This window comes from Strongylocentrotus purpuratus, unplaced genomic scaffold (genome assembly GCF_000002235.5).
Source record: "Strongylocentrotus purpuratus isolate Spur 01 unplaced genomic scaffold, Spur_5.0 spur5_contig_832, whole genome shotgun sequence".
NCBI classification, from domain to species: Eukaryota; Metazoa; Echinodermata; class Echinoidea; order Camarodonta; family Strongylocentrotidae; genus Strongylocentrotus; species Strongylocentrotus purpuratus.
In genome coordinates this window covers 451,827-470,133 of record NW_022145538.1, presented here as the reverse complement: position 1 = coordinate 470,133, position 18,307 = coordinate 451,827, and the positions used below count along the sequence as shown (strand labels likewise).

Below are 18,307 nucleotides of genomic sequence, written 5' to 3'. Positions count from 1 at the left end.
TTTTGAAGAATAAACGTTTTACTGGTTACCATGACAATTTTTTTTTTTCTTCAATTGAACTATTGTATGTTTTTCAAAGTGCAATATATACTTAACTTTTCTGACTGTGCTTTTATTCTTTTTTTACAACTTAATTGTTCCGAAACATGTGATAGTAAATATGTAGTGCACTTCTCAATTCTGCAATGTTTACTAAAATAAAGCACTCTCTTTGTGATTTTTAAGTCTATTAAGCCTTTAGAAATCTTCTTTTTCCATTGCTGCACTCAACATTTGTTATTTGCTCGATCCATTCTATCTAATTTCCTCTCTCTGCTTTAAAGGTCATCTTTTGACCGCAAGGGAGCGGGCAATCAGCAAGCAATCAGCGAACATTTGTCAAAGTATTATGAACAAATCTTGCTTTGAGTAGTGTAGAATAGAAAGATATTTTTCTTAATGAAGGATCATAAATACTTCTATTGAGGCATGCTAGTAAATGATAAATGTTACAAAACTTTAGCATTAAACAAATATTGGTTTATGCTAAACATTGCCTTTGCAATATAGCTACGGTACTTCAGATTTTGTTCTTCAGTCAGCCCTTCCCCTCCCCTTCCCCTTCCCCTCCCCTTCCCCTTTCCCTTCCCCTCCCCTTCCTCTTCCCCTTCCCCTTCTCTTCCCCCTCCCTCCCCTTCCCTCCCCTTGCCATCCCCTTCCCCTCCCCTTGCCATCCTTTTCCCACCCCTACCCTCCCCCTTCCCTCCCCCTTCCCTCCCCCTTCACACCCCTGTATAAACAGAAAGAAAAAAGTCAAGGCAAGAGACATGGATGTATTTTCCAAATGGTTTTTAGCATTGTAGTACTGCAGTATTAACATTATCAATCTTCAGTGTTTCAGGGACTATTCATTTGCTCTGAGTGATTTAATGCACATATGTCTTGCAGATTATATGAGGAATGCTTTAATAGATGTATACCTCACAAAAGTACCCCTTTGTTGCAAAAGTGATATAAGTCTCTCTTGCACCAAACTGAATCTACTTTGCATGATAACAGGATGGGTTCTTACTGACATGACGACGGGCTTTCTGCCCAAGTCACGTGGTGCTGCCCTCTTTGAACGAAGAAAGAAGATGCAAGAAGAACGTGAACAAGGAGGTACCCTTATATTCCAAATATCCACGTCTGTATCAGCTATATCATGGATACAAATAAAATGCTTTCTAGCCGTTGTAACCTTCCTATACTTATCATTTTATCTAGCTAAGAAGATCTTAAGCTCAGCAACATAGTATAGTCTTTAGTAATTGCTTGCTAGTAAGATACATCATCTCTGAGAGCTAAAAGGGCATTGCACATTTTAAAAAAAAAGCTATTTAATGCCCTTTTGGCTCCCAACAGATGATGTGAATTGGAAAGTTCAGAAATTGTCCGTTTCAAGAACACCATTAGTTGTTGCCTCAATTCATTTTCTTAAATTGGGGCAATGATTTAAATGACAGAGTACAACTTCTAAGTAAAGGATACTTTCTAATACATATCCATTGTAAATATAACTCAAAACCCAGAAGCACAATCTCCCTCTCTGACTTTCTTTAAAGTTATAAATTTATAATGCTACATTGCTAAAATAAAACAGATGGTACTGTAAAGTCCTATCCATTTTTTAGATAATGAAAGCCATTCAAACTTTGGCAGCAGATTGTATCCTAACAAATTTCAAAATTCAATCACGGTTTATCCTTTTGCCTTATAAATTTGAGTGCATTTTTGTGACCAAATTTCTGAACATTTCATACATGGGTGATATTAACTGATGTGAGGTCAGTAACAAATATGCAATGGTATTTGCTGTGGTGTTAATCTATATTTCATTTCAAAGGTGATGGGCTTTCATATTTTTCTTAAAGGAATAGACCTCCACGTCAATGTTTATTTCTTACGTGACTGATTTCTTTTCCTTTGGCTATAATGTTTTATATTTCATGATATGTCTTTTTTATATATAGGATTTCCCGGTCAAATTCGCGAGTTTGTCATTCAAATTAATTTGTCTTGCGTTCAAATTCGACGGTTTTAGTGCAGTCAGGTATATCTCTGGTTTCTATTCCCTTTTCTAGTTTTCAAATCTATGGAATTTTCGTTAGAATCTACGTATGTTTCATTCAAATTAATGAACAATGTGCTTCTTTTGCTATTTGGTCATTCGATTTGGCGCAACACGATTTCTGACAACGCGGCGGTGTACTTCTAGCATTCTAATTCATTTGTAGCATTCAAATTAGCACTTTGTGCACTTAAATTGATGGTCAATATACATTTCTCGTTTATTACACACTTTTTATAGCTCGTTCTTTTTCTTTCAAGATTGTTTTTTCATGTGTATTTCATCATATTTCATTTTCTTGAATTTATACACTTATACTTATTAGATTTATCTGATATTCATCAGCATTTAAGTTTGATTGTTAAGAAGAAAAAAACGACTTGCATCTATACGGACCTGATGGTCTCAGTATATTTGTAAATGTTCATGTAAGGAAGTTGTTTGTCTTATGTTTCATCATAAATTTATCATAATTTCATCATGGAAGAAGGGTACAATATTGTGACTGGGGTAGGGACTAGAGTCAACAATTTGAACATGATTTATTATATTTAGCCATGTCTTTATCCATCGATCTGCTGGCGGGCAAGTAAACTATGAAACTCTTTAAGAAAAACAGAGGGGTGTGCTGGGTATAAGAGACGATGTGAATTATGTTTGTAAAATTCTGAGTCTGTAGTAAAAAGGGGCGATTGAGGGTACCCCCACCTTTCCCGGGTATATGAACATGTCCGTGCAGAAATGCCATATCCCTTGATTTCGCCCCTTCTTTACTTTATGTCTGACTACACCCATCTGCATTGTCCTAAAAATTAATAAATGGAATAACAGCTTAGACCCCAATGGCAATTCATGCATTTTAACTGCATTATTTAAAAACTGTAAAAGTTTGTTGCAATTCTTCCCCCTAACATTCCGAACTTGAATACAAATATTACGAATACGAATGACAGGTGTTAATTTGAATGATAAAAATTACGCTTCGACAAGTGAATATTAATTTGAATGCTAGTTGAGCAGTTTTTAAATTGAATGACAGATCTATGAAACCCTTCGACCAAAATCCTAAATTGAATACAAAAACTGGAAAATTGAATGATAATTGGCATGGCAAAGCCGATCTGCGCTAACTTAAATGCAAAGTAAATGAATTCAAATGACAAACACGCGAATTTGGCCGGGAAATCCTATACTAATGATAGTTATCTTGCATGATTTATTTTTTAGGAATGGTTTGTTTGTTTGTTTGTGTGTATTGTCTTTTTGTCTAGTATAATGACATGCAAACATATTCGGTTTTAACAGAACTACTAACTTTACATCATATTTGATCTCTTATTTATTGCATATACAATGTATGTATGTGTTAGTACTTTATTATTTATGCATGTACATATGCATGGACGGAATGTTCATTGGTATATCACGCATGTTGTATTAAATCTTTGTATGAGGAACTGATGCATTTGCATGATAGACTACATCATTAAAAAAATATATTATTCCCTTGTTATAACAATTCTTTTTATTTAATTTAAAAAAAAATGTATTGTGTATATTTCACTACACACAAAAATTACCACGATGATATGATATGAAGAAATTCATTGCAGGGAAATGTACTTGCACCTATAATGTTGTTTCTTATTGATTGATTGACATATTGAAACCTAGGATTTAAATCTTTGGATTCATGTCATTGTTTAAACACTTTAGCAGAAAAGGTTGTTATTCATTCGTTGTTATTAAACTTGGTAGCTGAACAAGAATGACTTAATAAAAACATATTCTTGTTGTTTTCATTGTAATTCTGCTCATTTTTCTCCTATGTTTCTCCCACCACCCACTTTCACTGGCTAGGAGTTCCGAAAAAATATTCTTGTTTTCATTGTAATTCTGCTCATTTTCGTCCTATGTTTCTCCTTCCACCCGCTTTCATTGGCTAGGAGTTCCGCCGCCTTCTGTGATGGATATCCCCACCAACAACAACAACCAACGCAAAGATGAAGATGAATTCTGGCCACCGCCTCCCCCTCCTGATGAAAGTAAGGAATGGGGCCCCCCTCCACCCCCTCCGCCTAAGCCTAAGCCCAAGGCCCACAGGCCCGTGGCAGCACCCATGCCCAAGCCACAGGCAACTGAGGCACCGCCAGTAATACCTCCGCCTCCTCTATCACCACCACCGCCTCCTCTATCACCGCGGCAACAACAGAGTCGTCCAGAAGCCCCCAACCGCAAGGTTATTCCCCCGCCGCGAAAATTTGGTTTCAAGCCGTTCAAACACAATGCTCCTGAAGAGGAGTACGAAGCAAAGCCATCTCAAGCTGGTATGATACGTTTTCAATGTTCTGATATGAGATGACAATCCTCATCCTCCCAAACCCTCCTGCCGTTGGTTGGTTGCCTGCCTTACTGCCGTGATAATCCTCCTTCTCCTCCATACCCCCTCAACTCCATCCTCCAATCAAAGCATGGCGAACGAACGTACGTACGTACGCGATTGATGATTCATGCATGGCCGTCGATATCTCGCTATCATTCTAATGCTGTCCAAATGAACATACTATATAGTCAGGGGGTGTTTCATAAAGCTGTTCGTAAAGTTACGAATGACTTTACGAATGACTTGTATATGAAAAGCCAAATGGGATGCTCAATCTTTATTAACTGCATCAACTAAAGTCGAACTGTGCAGATGTACATGTAGATTAACATTTCTGTTATAACAAACATTTTTAATGCGAAGCATATTTTTTGCCATAATTTAATTGAGGTTATTGGAAATATCAGAAAAAAACTTTGGGCATCCTATCTGGCACTTCATATACAAGTCGTTCGTAAAGTCATGCGTAACTTTATGAACAGCTTTATGAAACACCCCCCAGGTTGTATTAACAGTCAAATTAAATTTCATAGAAGTAGAACAAAAATTAGGTATTGTATGACCGGGGAGAGAGAGACAATCAAATGGATTAAAACATTTCAGCGGTAAAGGAAACTGAGAAAGATACACATTTCTATGACTATTGATAATCATGCATCTCCATACAGGATTATTGATTTTCATAATGTGTTTATTCACTAAACAATCCTGTAACTAAATGTTATTCCGCATACTTTGCCAATTATTTTTGTTCATAATTAATTCCCTTCAAATTGTTTTAAAAAGTACACAAAATTAATAATTTCTGCTCTGCGAAAGAAATATTCTTATTTTTAAAATCAGTTTATGTGCAACAGGAGCTTCCTGAAAATCACCATTCTAAGTAAAAATTGAAATCAGTGGATGAACAGTTTTGTTCAAATTGCACTTTTGTTTTCTTTCTGAAAGTGACATTTTTAGATTAAAGGGAAGAGCCAAAGATGACAATTTTAATGACTGACTGGTTGTAGATGGAAAACATAAAAGTATTGTCTTTTTTTATGTCAGAATGGAGGAATTTCTTCAATTGATTCTATGAATTGCAACAGACTGCTGTTAGTTTAGATGGGATAGAACCCACTCTGCAAAATACCTTTGAATATTGATAAAGCAACTCGTACATGTAATAATAATAATGATAATTACATTTATAGAGCGCTTTATAGGGTGCTTTATACAGGTGTTTCTAAGCGCACAGATGGTTTTGTCTAACTCAGTATAATTATTCAACATGTTCAATACCTTAAAAGCAACAAAATAAATAAATGCATTGGAAACTATATCATGTAATTCCAAATTTCATGCATGTTTCACACAGACATCATATATATTCCCTGAACAAAATATTTTCAATCCAAGGATACTATCACTTTTTGAAGTTTGCTGAGATTCATATTCAGAATGCCAAGTCTTGTTGTAACTACACTACACAGCTATCCTCAATAACACAGTATTATCAACCATGCCTATATAGTACTTCATGATTCTTTCACATCTATATTCACAAACATGAAGTGTTTTTTTTGTCCTATATTTACTTGATGAAACCTTCATTTTTTTGTTTATATTCTCATGCATGTCTGGAATCAGATATTTATTCACATACATTTAAATATATATTCAGTTGTGGAGAAGATTGTTGTGGTGTCACATTGTTATAAGTAAATGTACATTTTTTCAGGTTATATAATAATAATAATAATAATAATAATAATAGGCATTTGTATAGCGCCGTCTATCTAGACAATGCTATTCCGAGGCGCACAAGAAAAATAGAAAGAATGAGAAAGTATATCAGCAAAATAGGTAACCTAGTTTTGTTAATGAGGACTTATGATGCTTCCCAGTTCCTTATTATTTTCACTTTGTGTGTATTTGAATGTTTGCACTTCAAATATATAAAACAAAACATTTACATCAAATAAGAAGTTTTTAAACGCAAGGGGTGGGTGTATTTGCCTTTGTGGTGGATCGATACAAACTAAGACAAGAGAAATTACTTGAATTAAGCGATTGGCTACTGATTTGATTCATTCCCATAAGCTTTGTACATGAAAGACCCTGTTCCTGTAGTTAATGGGTTATTGTGATTCCATATACCTGTAAGATAACACCTGGACATTTTGAAGTGAGCACCATTGAAGTTGTATTACCTGTTACCTGCCTTACACAAAATCTACACAATTTATTCTTTCAAGGCATGAGCTGTTTGTACAGACTAATAAGACCTCGATGCGTAGGCTTTCAAAAATGATAGAGAAACCTACCTTATGATTCTCTTTAGAGAAATTCTGTCCTTCAAAAATGCAAGCGTCGGATGAGAATGAAGGATATTGGTTACATTATTACAATTTATTTTTAATTGTTAACATATTTTTGTTCTACAGTGCAAATATGCATGTTTGAAGTTATATGAAATTACCAAAGCCTGTGCATGCATGCAGACTAAAAAGCACTTTGGTCCCAGTGCATATGATTTTGTGTATGGCTGGTATAGAAAACGAAATATTGCATATTTCATCTGTAATGAGCCAAAAGGGCAATGATTTTTCAATGCTGAGTGATGGACTAATGCCCTTATGGTTTTCAATAGGTGATATCTAATCCGCTTTCTTAATCCACTGCATAATTTTTTTTTTATTGGACATTTTTAATGATTTTTTGGTTGATAATTACACTTTCGCTTTCAAGGTATATGGCCGCCCTCCGAAGGTGGCGTGTCGGTTGACCGAGTTCCTGATCAGATGGCCCCGCCTCCGCCCCCGCTGAGGAAGGATGAAGGCATTGCTCCTGTCTGGACACCAGGTGGTGGCCCATCGGTCAAGAAAGAATTCAAGCCGGTCAAACTAGATCTCTCCAACAGGCCTAAGATCAGCTCTGTCAATCCACCGGTAGGAGTCGGATTTGAACACTAAAAGCCTTGCTCATATAAAAAATAAAACAATAAAAAACAAATTAAAACAAAATCAATGAAAAACTTTGTATTACTTTTAAGGACCTAAAATAAAACGCTTTAGTACACCAATAAAAACAGCTCAAGTAGTAGATTTCACTTTAATGATATGTAGAAAATGTTTTTGATTAATAAAATATTTCTTTAAAAAACATTAAAGGAATACCTTGAATACCAAAATAATGTAATTAACTAAAAAGGATATAATAATCTTTTACTAGTGATCTTTGAAAGGTCAAAGAACATTCCAATGGGTTAATTATTACTGTTGTGCTGCTGTCTTGTGCGTTTTAGATCCATGATACGTTAAGACAGATAATTGTTAACCGAAGGATTTTAGGCCTTCTGTGATGTTTTATTTCACAAAAGGGTTTCAGATTCATCTTCCAGCTCTAATAACTTTATTTTCTTCTCTCACACAGACCTACTCATCACCTGCTGCTCATACATGGAGCCCTTCCAATCAGGGGGTTACCTCCCCTCACCCCCCTATCACCCCTCAATCCAATCAACCACAGTACACACAACCCATGGCTGTAGACACCCTCCCAGACCCCTCCCACATACTCTCCCCTGGGTATGTTTCACCCCGCTCCCCAAGCCAACAACCCCACCCCCCTCCACCACCTCAGTTTGCTGGGGAGGGGCCTGCCTCTCCCCGCCCTCCAGTCTCAAGAGCTGTGCCTGTGAGCCCCGCTGGGGCAGTGCCTTATCAACCAGGGGGGCAAGTGCCGGTTGAAGGAATGTCCAATGGGTATGGCTTTCTACCAGCCAGTGCTGTGTTGTCTGGATCACCAGGTGCTATTCAATCAGGTGAGCTCCCTCCCTCCTTCTTGAGCGCACAGTACTTTAATACTCTCCTTTAGTAGGCATTAATATAATACTGGTGGAAGGTATGTCTGGGAATGCCTACCAGACAGCTGGGGAGTGTTTTCACAAAGACTAAGATAGACTTTAAGTTGGACTAAAGTATGGCAGGCTGTTCATGCCACTATTTTCTCTCATCGTTTACCGGCATTGATTTCTCAAGGAACGTACCAATCAAGGTCACAAATCTAGAGAATTTACATTTTTTGAAAGTTCATTATTGAAGGAAAAAATATTATCTAAAGATCATAATTGAGAGACCAATAGAGAGAGCAACCAGTGGCATGAATGGCTTGTCATAGTTAAGTCCAACTTGAAGTTGATCTTAGTCTTTGTGAAACACCCACCTGTTCAACCTTTTGGCTGCTTTGCATTGAGAGTTAAAAGAGCATGAAGAATGGGACAGGAAAGGAGAAAGTGAATGTAGGAGGATAGTAAGATCAGGGGGGTGTTTCACAAAGCCTTTTTTTCAATGACAAATGACAAAAATCAGTGACAAATCTGCTGATAACCAATCAGAAGCAAGGATTTCAGTAGCTTATAACAAAAACTGTCATTTGTCACTGATGACAATTTTCGTGAAACACCCCCAGATTTCAAATCAAAGAAAGGGATGGAGAAAAGGATAAAGTTAGGAAAGGAGAAGTTAGGAAAAGAAATAACTTTAAAAAAGAGAACAATGGACTGTTGCATATAAATAGTAGCACAAAACATAGATAATGCAAAGGTAGCTTTGTAAGGAAAAAAAAGGTTAACAATTTGAATTATATACAAAAGGTAAAGGTTCTGCTAAAATGCATAGACAGACGCTCAAATTTATTTGAACAGATACATGTAGTAAAAATAACACTTTAATACTTTTAAATACAATAATAATATATGTGGCTTTTAGATCAAGTAACTCTTATTATTACTGTGGGGTTGTTGTTGTTGTTGTTGTTGTTGTTGTTTTTTTTTTTTGGGGGGGGGGTAATAATAGTTCAAAAATTCTTCACAAACGTCAGATTCTTAAATTTAAAAAAATGGCATGACTTCATTGTGTGTTGCATGGGAAATGTTTATGCTATTCACTGGATTGATATCATGCGTATTAAAGTCATGCATTCAAAATTGTCTGTGGGTTGCAAAATTAGGGAAAATAATGATTGAAATGTAGATAAAAAAAGAAAGAAGTCAAGACAATGAAATGGCATGAAATGGCATTGTTATGGAACAAAAACACCGTTGAATCTGTTTCTAAATCTCTAAAAGAAGAAGTGGCCCCCTGTGAATATATTTTCCTTCATCATACAAGGTACAATGCCTTTGATTATTAGCTGAAATTGTCAAATTGCAGTAATTACAAAATAATGATTTGGAGAGCATTTCAAATAAAAAAAAGCATGCAATAAAACATAATATATAATATATATAAAACAAATGCATTTCAGATATAGATTAACTTTAGATTGCATATTTGTAGATGATATTAATTTGCATAGATGTACATGTATGACTTCTTTCTTGGAAAGAGCATTCTGTATAGCTGTCTGAGAACCAATGCATACTTGCCTGAACTTACTTGTAATTACATTTCATACTTAGATATATATTATATTCTTTGTTTTTGTAATTTTTAATAATCCTGTATATTTAATCCAGTGCATTTGATGATATATTAATATTAACTCCTAATAATTCCATCCTTCTTCCATCTTTCTCATTTGTGCATCTCTAATTTCCCTTCATTTACACCACCAACTTTCATTTGCCAATTATAACCAACTTGATACCGGTAATGGTTGCCTGTGGGGGTGTAGATTTGTTGACATGGGGTCAACAGCCAGGCCCCGCCCTGTCTACGTCGACCAATGGCAATTCCACGATCATCCTTGGTGAGACGTTGAATGTTGAAATTTCTGTCTGTCCATGTGGCATTAAAGAAGAAAAAGATTAGCAAAGCTTAACGCAGAGCAATTTCCACCACTTTTTGTTTTTATATTTGTAATAGCACACACATCGAAAAATAATTCTTACAACTTTCCACTAAAATTAGATACATGTAGTTTCATTTGTTGCTGCGAGTGTTTTGTTTTTATTTTTCATGTAGGAAAGTTGAAGTGTCTGTAGATAGAAAAAGAAAGTTTTTGTAGACTGTAGACATTGGCCCGGATTCACAAAGGAGGTTTAACTTAACCCATGGTCTAAACTAAGGCTGTGCACAACAGTGTAATGAGGTACCCAAGTACACTCCCAGGCTTACAAGCGAATACTCGAATATTCGGACGCCATGTTTTTTTTGAATTTTTTTGAAATTTTTGATTTTTTTGATTTTTTTTGCCACTAGTGCAGTATCCCAGTATCGCCGAAAACGCATGCAATTTTACTTCGAGTTGCAGTTGAAGGCGCAGATTTAATAATAATAATAACAGTATAAAACAATGCTGTTTTAAAAACCAAAGATGGCAGAATAATCCATTGTCCTCCGAGTCCAAAAAGAAATCTGGACATTTGGTCTCAGTTTCTGAGTGGTGAGTTTGACAGTGCTTGAGTTGGGAAACATTTTTACCGATGGTACCATGCCAGCGGCCGCCGCTCTCCCTGGCACAGGTGTTTTTTTTTGTGTTTTTTTGCAGCCGAATATTCGGGTACGAGAAATCGTACCAGAGTAGTTGTCAACCGTGCGGGGTACTCGGGCATTCGACTACCCATCGCAGCCTTAGTCTAAACCCTCACTTACATACCCCATGGTTTAAAAATTAGCGCAAAATAAGCATACCTTGCCTTGCGCGCATCTAAATATTGGACCTCTGACTATGTAAATGAAGATTTAAACCATGGGATAGATTTAAACCTCCTTCATGAATTTGGGCCAATATGTTTGATTGAGGTTTTGTGTCCATGTTCATATTCCCTGTATTTTAAAAATGTTCTTATTTCCTCATAAGGTTTTTTTTTACCTGTCATATTTCTGTATGTAACTATGCCTTGCAGTAACTCCCAAATGACTACAGTAGTCACTTTTTTAAACATACCGTGTGAGTCAAAAAAAGTTTACATCTAGAAAATTGCTAATTATTTTTAAAATCATCTATGAACAGTAAATTATTATACATCTTATGAAAGAGTGTTTTATCCCAAATCATTTGGTACCATTTTTGTGTGGTATGTGTTCACGCTTGGATAAACAGGTGGCATTGTTTGCGAGAGTGCAAAATCGACTTGCGCCAAAGTGATGCCTTCCGTATGTATTATGTTGGGATTAGCGGAGTGAGAAAATGGTTTGAATATATCAATTGTAATGCATTGCATATGTTTTTTGCAAAGGGCAGTGTCACACACACCCACACACATGCGCACAAATGTTCGTTGATATTTGATATTCGATATTTAATATGCGTGGCATGATTAATTTTGTTAGGGGTGTAATTTGGATCTACAAAGACCGAATTAATACCCAAATCCCAATTCAAAGATCACATAGGCAACTTTGGCGCAAGTCGATTTTTGCACTCTTGCAAACAATGTCTCCTGTTCATCCTAGGGTGAACACATATCACACAAAAATGGTACCAAATGATTTGGGATAAAACACTCTTTCATGAGACATATAACAGTTTAATGTTCATCGATGATTTTCTAAATAATTAGCAATTTTCTAGGTGTAAACTTTTTTGGACTCACTCTGTATATGCTCCCTATTGCTCCCCCTCAGCCCCTCATATGACAAATAATATTGAAAAAACTCTTAGAACGTCAAAATGTTAGCAGGGGCCCATTGCATTTGTGCCCCTAAAAAGTTAATGTGGAGCCCTGCTTATAGAGCAGTGTCAGTAGACTTCATCAAAATGTATGCACAGAATGCTGGCAATCTGATTCTGTGTATTAAACTACAACACAATGGAACCATGTTGTCTCAGAACTTTCCTGTTTGAATATTGAATATAATTTTCCCAAAACACCCCCCCCCCCCCTTCGATACGTCAATGGTTTCTTTGACTTTGTGTACATTATTTTCTACCATTGTTATCTATCCAACCTCAAGTTTTGGTTGCTTCAAAGAAATAACTGCTACCAGTAATCAGTTCACCCCTAAACCTCTCACCCTCCCCCCCCCCCCCATTTCTTTAACAATCATAATCATTGTAATGAAAATCCATCTTCATGAATGTCATAAGAATATTAACACATTAGGAACAATCATTCCATGTTTTTACACCCATTTCATTCATGTTATATTAGAAGGAATTCTGATTATGCCTGCTTTAACGATGCCCCTCCATCCACATGCATGTTCATGAAATAGTTAAAGATTCATTATCATATGTGTCATACTGCCTTGCATGCCACCTGATCTATGTTCACCATGTCTTGTAAATTTATTAGATTAAATTACTCACAATTTACAAAAAATAATTTGTTATCCATTTGAAAGAATATGAGCTTGAAATTATAAAGGTGTGCAGTTGAATTTTAAAAATATAAGAAAGAATTGTTTGAAAAGAAGGGACAGAAGTGGGCAAGATAAAATGTGAAATATGCATTGTCTAAAGATGATCGAAAATAAATGTATATCATCCAAATTCATTTAAGACTACGCAGAAAATGTCAACATTTCCATGTAATTGTACGTCATATATCTTCATTTGTTTTTTAGTTAAACACTAGATGTATCTTGAGGCAGATGTTTATATGTTTTATCATCTAGCAATTTTGTTTCATCGCTTGTACATAATCTGTGTCATATGTTCTTCTAAACATAAAATGTTTCCTCCATTTATAGATCCATCAAACCTTCCTCCCGGTGCACTGTTCCAGAAACAGACAATAGAGGGCGATGTAGTGCACACCGATACTTTCTACCCAGTACAAGGTGTGACAAGGAAAACGTCAACTGTGGTGAAACATGAAGCACCAAACTACGAGGGTATCGGCCCGAGGGACAAAGATGGCTTACCGCTCGGTCTAAGACAGGTTTGTCCATTGCTTGATTATTCTTCTTCTTCGCTATAAGTACAGGCCACTGTCGGGTGTATTCTCGTACTGATGTAGGTGCAGGTGTATATACTGTGCAGGTGTATGTACTGTGTCTCAATAAAAGGTCTACAATGAACTATGTGCAGCTGAAAAGACATCCGTAGCTTAACGGAGCTGGATCTTGAGTACCTCTCTCTTAAACCTTGGCAGAGAGGTACAGGTGACGGCGGCCTGCAGTAGTGAGTTCCAGAGCCTGGTGTTATCTGGAAAGAAGCTCCTTTGAAGAACTTATGTCCGAGCATATGGCACTTGGAGTTTCTGGTCATGGCCTGCTTGCTTCCTGTCTTTGCCAGATATTCGTTCGTTTATTAATTTCATTTTCATAACAAACACAGCAAAAGCAAATAAACATACAATTATATATATATACTACTAAGGCAGAGAATGTTCAGTTTATACGATAGCTTCAAATGAAATAGGAGAACAAAGGAAAACAATTATATGGTTCTCAACAGACAATGTTTGTAATTGAATTGACTAACATTATTATCTTGCTGTTGATGTAGCTATAGAGCCAGCAATGGGTTTTATGGTTAACCTCCTTTCTTTCATGTTCCTTTATTTATTGTAGCATGTAAAAGAAGACAACAGACACGACTGGTACAAGGAAATGTTCAAGTCTATTCATAAACAAGACAGAGATGAAGGTAAGATATCCCATGCATCGTCCTCTCTTAAATGTCTCTTATTCCTATCCCATACCTAGTAATCCCCTTCCGAGATCCTACATCTATTTCTAGGGTGCTCCAGCATTTGGTCTGGTGACCTAGTGTTGTACATTTATTTGCAGCATGGTATCCAATAGCATTCCAACCATGTCAGACATTATCCCCACCTCCCCCCTTCTTACTCTATGTTACCACCCTCAGTCGCACTCGGCCAGTTCACTTTGTTATGCCTCCACCAACTAAAGGTCATTTCCTATACTGAATTAAGGGTGGAGGCATATAGGAGATAAAGTCACATCTGTCTTGTTTCTTATTTTTGTTACTTAATAAATCACTAAATGCTGAGCACCTGGCGTTTTCCTTTTTACACTGATGTTTTCTTAAATAAGAATGCAAAAGGCAGTTTAATTTAAAGCATGGTCTGGTATTGTTATAGAATGAGTTGCACAATGCTTTTTCATTTGAAATAAAATATCACTGTTATGGCATTGCACCAAGGTTTGACAACACCAACACTTTTTAAATTTTTGAATTTGTTCAGCAAAAGTTTGATTTTCTAATGAGTTTTAAAAGTAATTAGACAGAAAGCATGTGATATTAATTTATATATTAATAATTTGCAACCCACCATTGAATTTAAAGCTAAAAGCCAAGTAAGGAATATTATGCCCTTTCATAAAATTGTAACATGACTCTAGTTAAATGTTGTGTGTGAGGTACATGTAATACAACATGTTATTCAGCAGTTCACATAACTGGTGTATTTGTAGGTAAAATAATTAAAAGTATATTCCATGATGTCATGCTATACATTTATCTTGATAGATTTATAATACAAATGAATGAGCAAACGGGTGTATTTACAAAATACTATCTGATACCAAAATGATACACATACTTGTAGAGAATGATGGTATCGGTGTAAAGTAGCTACCAGTTATTGATAATTTTGTACCAAGATTTAACTTAGTCAACTAGTAAAGTATTCTCATCCTTCCATATTGTTGCCATCTACCTCCCTTCTCCTTTCATCTATTTTATTTCTTCCAGATGATAGTGATGATATTTCAATCTCACAGAATGTAGAAGGTTATACAAATATTTTATAGTTGGAGTCATTTTTAGCTTTACCATAATCCATCAGCTTCATGTTTGTCCATGTGGTCTAACACAAGCAGCTTTCCATACATCTCATGGCAATTCATTTGTCCCTGTCATTGGTGAATCTATTGTAAATTATTCAGTTTCTCAATGTGAGATCTTGTTTACATGTTGTACTATTAATTTCCTAATAATATATTTGAATATGAAATAAAAAAGAGTTGTTGATTTGTGCAGCCATTTTTGGAAATTGAAAAAGTATTTTTTGAAAATTCATTTAGACATCAATTGCAAAATTCATGTAACTTGTACAAATATACATCTCTTTAAAGTTGAAGAAAAAATTATACACGGGATGCTGTAATTTTGAAATATAAAATGTTGTTTATACCATCACCATACAGAAGCCATCACGAGGCCCCTGGCCTGCGTGGACGGCATAAGTCAAAATGTTGTGATCCAGAGGAGCTTTGTTTAGTAGCCTAATAAGAATAGAAGAATTTACCGGTAGATAGGATTTAAGATATCGACTACATTGTATAATAACCCTTGATGATACCAAGTTTTGACTGAAGACAATTCTTTTTCTCCCATTCATTTTGTATTCACCATTCATACGGAATACAATAATGTTCACTCAAACTTGCTCCGTATATAAATCAAAAGATAATGGTAAGTGAGTTATACCCATTCAGTGTTACATTAGTTAATGATTGAAGGCTGTATATCTATAGATGCTTGTATTGATAGTTAAACTGACTGGAAATATTGTGTTGTAGAGTCTTTGGACCAAAATATAAATCATGATTTTTACTTTTTCAAATTATAATTGCAACTCATTTTTAATTTTAAAAAAGGCAAATTCCTCATTATGGAAATGTATGTGTTTAATAAATGGCAAAATTTCACTCAACACATTTACAAATAAGTGGCGACTATTTTGCTTGTCACTCTCCAATATTTCAGAATGGATTGCATGGAAACCAAGAAGAAGAAAAAATTACCCAAAATGTTGAATAGATGAGAAGTACTGCAAAATTGAAGAATATAGCATTGATCATTATGATGAGTGCAATACAAAAAGGCTTTGGTATAGCATTCATCAATAGTACCTATATTGCAATAAATCAAAGCTGTTAAGCATCCTTCTTCCAGGCAGTTGAGCTAATCACATGGAGTAAAGTCTTTTTGCCAGGCATCCAATTCCTTTCCTTGATCAATACTAGCTTGCTTTCTTCAGCATCTTGAGTTAATTGTAGAAAAACTGAATCATTGAATGGTATATTCAATCATTGAATCATTGAATGGTATATTCTTTATCAATTGTATTTCAAGTAAAATTTGAACATGAAAACTAAAGCTAAATTAGCAAGATGTGTAGATATTAACCCTGGAGTAAATTGCTGTGATCTAAACTCCCCTGGTGGTGACGGAAAAGGTTCTTGCAGCCTCTTTTTTAAATTTTTCTCTTGACATATTTCTAGTTTTTAAAATTGCTTCAAAAATAATTGTTTAAATTATTTAAAACTTACGTTTTTTTAAAGGCCTTTGGGTTAAGCTTTTGATCAAATTAATCCTAAGCAAGAAAACATGTTTCATTTAAGATTGCACATATGGCTGTGTTATGGTTTGTGTTTGTTTCTGTGAATCTTGTGCTTGTTACTTGTGCATTCATTTTGTGTTGGTGTGACCCCTCTACCATGAACTATTACAAAATTTCTCCTCTTTTTTTATTTCTTCATTTATTTCAAGTTTTTGGAATGATTGTAGGCTTTCAGTTCCCCCTTTGGTACCTTCTCTTTTGCATATTTGTTTAACAAATTGTTTTGATGTTGTTTTTTAAAAACTGCTAAGCTTTATGTTCTGTTTGGCAAAAGTTCATTGATATCTGACGCCATATCTAAACCATGTTCGGGTTCATTTAATACAGCTGGTAAATCAATATTGCTTAATATAAAATGATTTTTAATTTTCATGGCATTGGTAGCATAGATTTCAAGATAAAAATAGAGATAAATATGCAGATAGTAGACCTTATTTTATCTATTTATAAGTAATTATTTGATTGTGAGCTGTGGACTTTCCTCAATCCGGAAATGATTGCGGACATAATATAATTTTGTTTCTTCATTTTCAAATCAAATGACCCATTTTCTAATTACACCAATTTCACCATTGTATTAAGACTAAAGTTAAAAACATATGGACATTCCTCAATTCCAATGTCAATTCCAATCTCACTAGACCTTCCATAAATAAATTAATGAATCTAACTTTTTTTATGATTTATAATTAAAAGAAAGCACTTTCTTGCACTAAAGGCATGAATTATGTTCCCTTCTTGTAGTGGAGCTAGATTATATTGGTGGCTTGCTTCATGCTTTTGTTTTATTTCCCTTTGTATGTAGATGACAGCTCTGATAGCGTGTTTATGAGTGAGAGTGATGTAATGCATGCACCTGCCAAAGGTGAGATCAGTGTGCAATGTTTAGATTAGTAGTTTAGATTGTAGCATACCGTAGCTTTGTTCTTTTGAAGCCCCACTGCACCACTTACAGCTACTTGCGCCCTCTATATATCAAACAATGCCTAATCGGTGACTGAACATTGGTCCCCCCATGATCCTCTTTTTCTTATGTTAATTGAGAGCTGATTTGATGAGATAACCACCTGTCAGTGACCATGCAGGGAGGTCTAATCCCTCCTGGCTAAACTAGTGCAGTGGGGCTTTAATAGTCACCTGGCATACCTCAGTCTACTGATTGGATTTATGGAAGTGTCAACATTTAAGTTATGTTTTAACAAAATAATAATAAATAAATAAAAATAAATATTGATGTCATTGGGTCACGGAATGAAAAGTTTTTTTTTTGTTCGGCACCACAATTTTTTGGTATTCTCATGTACCGGTATTAAAAAGATAACAATGAATTGTTCAGAATAAAGAGAGGATATTTGGCATTCCATAACCAGGCAGACACATTCTATGCACTCACATGTGGGTGGGGTTAAAGCCTGGCCTTTATAAACCTTTATCTGTATTATGTGCATTTGGAAATTGATGATACTTACAAGTAGAAAGGTAGATGAATTTGTACCACAAACTATTCTTTAATGTTTAATAATAATGCTCATAATAATGATATCAGGTATTTAGGAGTGCTAACAAACAAAAGGTACAATAACGCTTA

At 35.4% G+C, this 18,307-nt stretch overlaps 1 protein-coding gene across 1 annotated transcript in view; it reads left to right on the top strand.

Annotated features, from left to right (window-relative positions):
- The window catches only part of LOC574636 (sorbin and SH3 domain-containing protein 1), a 106,122-nt gene that overhangs the window by 30,494 nt on the left and 57,321 nt on the right, over positions 1-18,307 (top strand). Inside the window, exons 5-13 of the mRNA XM_030984031.1 lie at positions 1,039-1,140; positions 4,036-4,134; positions 7,203-7,402; positions 7,887-8,277; positions 10,131-10,205; positions 13,094-13,284; positions 13,919-13,994; positions 15,066-15,104; positions 17,525-17,584. Of these exons, the coding sequence (XP_030839891.1) occupies positions 1,039-1,140; positions 4,036-4,134; positions 7,203-7,402; positions 7,887-8,277; positions 10,131-10,205; positions 13,094-13,284; positions 13,919-13,994; positions 15,066-15,104; positions 17,525-17,584 (1,233 nt within the window). The remainder of the gene's footprint in view (positions 1-1,038; positions 1,141-4,035; positions 4,135-7,202; positions 7,403-7,886; positions 8,278-10,130; positions 10,206-13,093; positions 13,285-13,918; positions 13,995-15,065; positions 15,105-17,524; positions 17,585-18,307) is intronic.